This window comes from Jatropha curcas, chromosome 8 (assembly GCF_041381405.1).
Source record: "Jatropha curcas cultivar XTBG-Jc1 chromosome 8, XTBG_Jcur_1.0, whole genome shotgun sequence".
NCBI lineage: Eukaryota > Viridiplantae > Streptophyta > Magnoliopsida > Malpighiales > Euphorbiaceae > Jatropha > Jatropha curcas.
In genome coordinates this window covers 24,262,572-24,269,510 of record NC_143158.1, presented here as the reverse complement: position 1 = coordinate 24,269,510, position 6,939 = coordinate 24,262,572, and the positions used below count along the sequence as shown (strand labels likewise).

The 6,939-nt window shown below is 35.6% G+C and overlaps 1 protein-coding gene across 1 annotated transcript; it reads right to left on the bottom strand.

Annotated features, from left to right (window-relative positions):
- Nucleotides 1-1,482: 1,482 nt before the first annotated feature.
- Nucleotides 1,483-2,991, bottom strand: LOC149494389 (uncharacterized). The gene is made up of 3 exons (XM_089725486.1): nt 2,953-2,991; nt 2,097-2,730; nt 1,483-2,000 (listed from the first exon to the last, which is right to left on the bottom strand). The coding sequence occupies exons 1-3, from the start codon at nt 2,989-2,991 to the stop codon at nt 1,483-1,485; spliced, it is 1,191 nt and encodes a 396-aa protein (XP_089581612.1).
- Nucleotides 2,992-6,939: the final 3,948 nt, after the last annotated feature.

The window sequence follows — 6,939 nt, the reverse complement described above, 5'->3', positions numbered from 1 at the left end:
AATGCTTGTTTTAGAACATAGAGAGCTTTCCTTAGCTTGCACAGATAGTTAGGATTCTCACGACTTCTGAACCTTAGTGGTTGCTCGATGTAGATTTCACGATCAACTTCACCATGTAAGAATGCATTCTTCACATCCATCTGCCACAAAGGCCATGACTTACTAGCTGCTAAAGCTAGTAATACACGCACAATAGTGATCTTGGCAACTGGACTAAATATCTCATCATAGTCTAAGCCATACTGCTGAGAAAATCCAAAAGCAACCAGTCTTTCTTTGTATTGCTCAATTGATCCATCCGAGCGAGTTTTGATTTTCTAGACCTATTTGCAAGAGATGGGTTTCACATCTCTTGGTTTTGGCACTAATTCCCATGTTTGATTTTGCTCTAAAGTAGCAATTTCTTCTTCCATCGCAGTAGTCCACTCCATCTTCTTTGATGCTTCTTCATAAGTTGTTGGCTCGTTTATTTCTGCTATAGCAGCATTTGTATATTTTGGATTAGGCCTTCTTTCTCGACCCGATCGCCGAAATAGAGGATAATCTGGATCTTGTTCTTCTTGACTTGGCTGCTGTTGTTCGTATGCACTATCTTCCATGGGCTCTTTGATTTCTCTTGAACTCTGGATGGCTCTGCTTGACCTTTCTCTAGGATAAACTCTCCCTCTCCTATCTTCTTTTAGACTTTTTCTTGAATTTCTTTTGAGTCTGGTAGCAGGGTTATTTGAGATGACCACTAAGATGATGTCTCATCAAAGACCACATTTCGAGAAATATGGCACTTGTTAGTTATAGGATCACAACATCTCCAGCCTTTTCTTTGCTCATCATAACCAACGAATATGCAGCCAAGTGCCTTTTTGTCAAACTTGCTTCGAAGTTCATCCGGAACGAAGACATAACACACACATCCAAAAACGCGAAAATGACTTACAGTTGGTTTAATGTTCCACAATTTCTAGAATGGGGATGTAAACTCCAGTTTTGCTTGAGGTAGTCTGTTGGTGATGTACACAACTGTCTTCATGCACTCTGCCTAAAATCTAGCCGGCACATTCTTCGCATGGAGTAAACTTCTGCAGATCTCCACTAGTGTCAATTCTTTCTCTCAGCAACTCCATTTTGCTGTGGTGTTCTTGGACATGTGAATTGCCTTCGAATGCCTTGCTCTTGGCAATATTTAGTGAATTCGTCAGACGTGTACTCTCCACCATTGTCAATGTGAAGGCATCTAATTTTATTTCCGACTTCTTTTTCAACTTTGTTCTTGAAAGCTTTGAATTTTTCAAAAAATTCCGACTTCTCTACCATGAAATCTACCCAAACATATCTCGAGTAGTCGTCGATGAAAGTAATCATATACCTCATATTACTGTTTGTAGGTTGCTTGATCCGTCCAAGAACATTTGAATGTATTAATTCCAATGGCACATTGGCTCTATGTTTTGACTCTTCAAAGGGAAGTTGGTGAGCTTTTCCATACTAGCATCCAGCACATATAGTGTCTTCTCGGCATTCCAACTGAGGAAGACCTTTAAGCATGGACTTCTTCATCATCACTTTAAGCTTGTGATAACTAACATGTCCCAGACGAGCGTGCCACAAGTCAGCTGTCTCACTCTGCCTTGTTCTGTCAACATAGGCTTCTTGTGCTAACATGACGTAGATTGATTCTTCTCGCCGTCCTTCCATGAATGGATCTCCAATTAATTTAAGTTTACGATAAACCTTCACATTATCAAGATCGAACACCACATAATTACCTACACTTGCTATTTGTGATGCAGAGAGCAAGTTTTTCTTCATCCTTGGCACATGGTAAACCATCTGTAACTCCATTCTCTCCTTAGTAGAGGAAGAAAAAATGGTTGCCTTTCCAATGTGAGCTATTGGCAATCTCGTGTTATTTGTTGTGACTACAACACGACCTCCATCATAATTGGATACATCCGATAATTTCTCCTTGTTTCTTGTCATGTGATTAGAACTTCCAGAATCAACTATCCAATCATCATCATAGTTGATTCTATCACTTACAGATATTAATGACGACTCCTGCTTCTGTGGCGAATATTCTTCCTCCTAAACAAAGAAACTGTGAATATCCCATTCCTTTTCACTTTGTTGCTCGTTCTGGGTTGAAGCTATGTTTCCTTCTACTCGTCTGCTTCGACATTCTCGGGCAAAATGTCCTCTTTTCTTGCACTTATAGCAACGATCACTTTCTCGCCGGTCATCTTTCCTATGTCTTGGCCTTGCTCCCCCTTGCTGTGATGGTCGCCACTTTTGCTTTCTCCATCCTTGTTGATTACTCCTTTCTTTTCCACCATCTACTCTCGCAACGTTTCGAAATCCCCTCTTTTTAGCAAAGAGAGCTTTCTCATCATCCTTCAAAGCTACTTTAGACATTTTTTCATCCAAAGTCTCTTCATTGGACAAGGTATTCTCTAACTCGTCTAAGGTTAATTGTGTAGCCCAACCACGAGTAGCATTCACAAGACCCTTAAATTCAGGTCTTAGACCATGGATGATGAGCCTCCTCATCCTTGTCTCGTTGATCTCGTTGTCTGGATCTAATTTCGAAATCTCCTCACGTAAAGATTTTACTTTAGAAAAGTATTGACTTACAGTGAGGTTCTGTTGCGAGATTGAGAACAACTCGTTTTCGAGTCGTTGCAGTTTTGCTTCATTCTTCTTGGCGAAAGCAAACTTGAGGATGTCCCACGCTTCCTTTGGTGTTTTAGCCAACTTGATTCATTGCATCTGCTCATCTTCTACTGCAACCGTCAGCACATACATCGCCTTCCCGCATTTTGTCTCTCACTCTTTCAGAGCTGTCGCATCCCCAACTGGTGGTGTAGTATTATCTCCTTCGACGATATCCCATAAGTCTTGACCTATGAGATAATATCTCATATGGGTACTCTAGTTCCCGTAATTGTTGCTATTTACCTTCTTAATGCTATTAGCAACTCCAGAAAAATCCGCCATAAGGTACTGGTGTTCCTGACACTAACCAATGCACGACAGTCCTTGACCAATCACGACCACTTGTTGCTTCAACAACAGTCCCCGACTGTTAATTCTAGCAGAGTAACAATACCCTACACTTGTAAATGAACACCACAAAATACCACGGCTACAAAAACTACCACCACAACCAGGCTCTGATACCACTTGTTGGTTATCAGCGCAGTGATAAACTCCAAGATTGATTAATAATTTATAACACCAAAAAAAATAATGGGAAAGGCAACCAAAATAATACTAACACAAAACACCAAATAATATTGTATTAATAAGAGGCAAACTTTCACAAAGCTTAAGGAAGGAATTACTTACTTGCTTCCTGTGATTCATTTTTGGTTAGTTCATACAAATGAGGTGAGGGGTGGTATTTATAGGCATTTCCACCTCCTCAATGTACGACTATGATTTACTTACAAAAATGTACGGTGGAGATTATATGAAGCATTCTAGAGTAGGTGAGATATTTTATTAAAATATCTTGTGGGTGGGAGTATTCTAGAATGTTTTAGGTATTTACACACCATGTAGGCTTGGGTCATCCATCTTTGGGCTTAGGTTTCCACCTTTGGGCTTGAAGCTTGCCAAGTATTTAACTTATTGTGGTAGCCCATTTTGGTGGTTGTCTTTTCTTAATTAATCGGTGATATTTTAATATCACCTTCATAATTTAATCAGATTTAAAATATTTGGGCATTTAATTATATTAAAAATATTTGGGCCTTAAGTTTGTTATTCAAATAATTTTGTAAATAAAATAATATCATATCATTTAATATTACATAAGCCCGCATCTCCCTTACATCATATGTTTTAGATTTCATAAATTTTTTTTGGTGTAAACCTCTGGTATTCGGATCTCATTACTAGAGACAGCCTAATCTGGCTCGGAGCAAGAGTCACAGTTAAGACTCTTCGCTCCTTCTTGCAGATGCGTTTAGTGAGAACTGAACCTGAGAGCTCTTCTCACATGCCTAGCTTATGTTTAGTGGGAATTGAACCCGAGAGCTCTTCTCACATGTCTGTGGGTTTCATATATGAATGGCACAACCCAAGAGGGGGGGTGAATTGGGTTTTCTAAAAACAAATACAAATTTTAGAAATTCTAAACAAAATATAGAATTCTAAGTGCAGCGGAAAACACAAAGAACTTTGTCAGAATAGAATATGGATTAGAATCACCTCACAATGTTCTATTAAATTCATATGAAGTTATGTGAAAGACAGTTATTAAATTCAGAACTTCTTCACAGAGCCTTAATCAAATATCAGAACGACTTTATGATGGAAAGCTATCAAGATTAGAACTTCCTCATAAAGTTTAGAAAATTAATTAGAAACCCAATCAGTGAAATATACTGTGAATAGAACAACAGTTAGAACATGGTATATTCACTTATTAGAATTCCAGAGTTCTAATGTTCAGAAAAGATAAGACTTATTACTGTTTTAGAACATCTGAATCATTAACAATTTTAGCGTTTCTAAAAGTTAATCAGAGGTGTAATAAAAGTAATATCAAGCAAACTTCAGAAATTAAAAGATGAACACAGTGATTTATAGTGGTTCGGCACTAACTCGCCTACATCCACTCCCCAAGACGCATCTTGAGATCCTCAACTATGTTATCGCTTTTAAGGGTAAGAGACAAACCAACAGTACAATGCAATAGATCAACACTAGATCTACCCTTTTTGTCCCACTAGATTTTCCAAAGGTTCTAGTTAACCTCAACCCTTTCTGTTTTTGGCAGAGTACAGAAACTCACTTCAAGACATTAAAATCTCACATAAGGAGAAGGTCGTTTGATAACCTCTATCACAATAGCTTCTAACCTAAGCTATTACACACAAAAGTTTAACAAATAAAGAGCCTGTCTACTATAGATTGTAGAATCTAAATAGACAAAAAGAAACGCACATATAAGCACAGGAAAAACAGTTTATCAGATTAGAAGATCGATTAGAACACAGAACCGTTTTTCAAAAGTAATTGTAAAAATTCTTTTCACTTTAAATATTGAAAACGTTAAGTGTAGAGATGAAAAGAAAAATGGGGGTAGAGAGTAAGTTTTGAGAGATAGAGATTTGATCAATGAGAAAATGCTCTTAAAACGAAAACTCTTACTTCACCATAGCTTAAGACGTGAAAGCTCCTATTTATAGAGAGCATCGTGTCCCTTGCTTTTTGGAAAGTGGATATTTCATTTGAAATCAGAATATCTTCTTTCCTTATTTAGAAGATATGAAAATCTTTGTTACCAAAAATCTATTTTATCCTTTTTGGTAAGAGAATAAAACACGATTTTGCTTTCCTTTGATCAAAATATTTTTGGCAGCATTATTTGGAAAAATATTTTTACGGAAGGATGCTCTTACTAAAAACGAAAAAGATTCTCCTTCGTTTTTAAGGTAAGAAAATAAATTTAAATACTTTTAGATCTTTCAAAAGATATTTCCGAAAAGTGTATTACCAAAAACATTAGAGAAGAAATCTCTTTAGTTTTAGGAAATTAAATCATTTCGATTTAAAGAATATTTTTTGAGAACAAATAATTTATTTGAAAAATCTAATTTCCAAAAATATTTTTGACTGAGAGAAAAAGTTTAATTTATGTGCTCATATATGAATTTTCTCTCTATCCTACAAAGTATCCTAAATATCTAACCACTAGAGTCTTCGGATTATCTTTATACTCAATGTAGGACTTGCCTTGTACAATTTCTTTCCATAAAAATTCTGCATAAAATATTAGCACAAATAACATAATTTTAAATTTATTTGTTTTGTATTAATCACCAAAATCCGAGATTAGAAATTGACCCTTGAGCCAACAATGTCTAGCTTACGTTGCCAATTTAGCCACAATCCATAGTTTAGATTTCATAACTTTTAATTCTGTAATTGCGATTTATCTAAGTATTTTAGCTAGTTTATTGCACTAGTAACTATTAAAGATAAAATCTTCAAGGCTTTAACCATTATTAGCATTTTGCTCATAACTTGAAAAAATAAGAGGCAGAAGTGAATGTCAAACTCAACCAATGGAATTAAATAATACATGTCTGGTGTCAAGCAATTATGCTAACTTTTTTTTTTTTTTTGTGTAACCAGAAGGTTTAATCCTCTCAGGCCGTAGAATCTAAGGATTTTTTACTCTCCTAGTGAAGTGCGCTTCCTAGGGATCGAACTTGTATTCTCACCTTTACGAGGATTGAAGTTGCTTACTACCCTAATCAACACCTTGTTGGTTCAATTATACTAACTTTTGTGCTCACACAATATGTCAAACATAAATGACACCCAATAATCATATAATAGATGGTCTTAGTCAGAAAGAACCATAAACCTAATTTTCGATTACCATAACTATCCAACGTACAGTAGGATATTTAAAGCCCCGATTTATAGATGATTCATAAAGATCATTTGTATCATATGTCCAACATACAGTAGAGTAGTTAAAACCCTCGATGCGTAAACTCATTATAATCACATATATTGGAATTCATTTGTTTCTCTCAGGAGCGGCTTGCTTTGGGTTTGGTGTGCATCATATAATAATAGGATAGGTTTGGGTTGAAACTATTCATCTTCTTCCTCAATTTCTTCCTTCCTAGTCAGCTTTAATGAATTTTTAAATTTACTTTATCCTTGACATATGATCAACAAAAATCTATCTAAATTAAAGGATAATCATACCTTTCAAATGATTCAATTTCTTCAATTACCTTATAAACATTTAATTAAGTCTTTTACTCTATTTATCTCCATATGATTAATATTTTACTCCAATAATTCTTTTCTTTCTTCTTTTGCATCTATTACATATATATATATATATATATATATAATACCAATTGTTATTTTTGGTCAATTCCTTCATTAACTTCCTATGTTCTAAGTTGTTTC

Bases quoted from the DNA above. Each gene is read 5' to 3' on its own strand.
- LOC149494389 (XM_089725486.1), bottom strand. From the start codon at position 2,991: ATGGCGGATTTTTCTGGAGTTGCTAATAGCATTAAGAAG. The intron at 2,731-2,952 runs GTAAATAGCAAC...AAAACACCAAAG, and splicing joins TTGCTAATAGCATTAAGAAG to GAAGCGTGGGACATCCTCAA. The intron at 2,001-2,096 runs GTTTCTTTGTTT...ATGATTGGATAG, and splicing joins AAAGGAATGGGATATTCACA to TTGATTCTGGAAGTTCTAAT.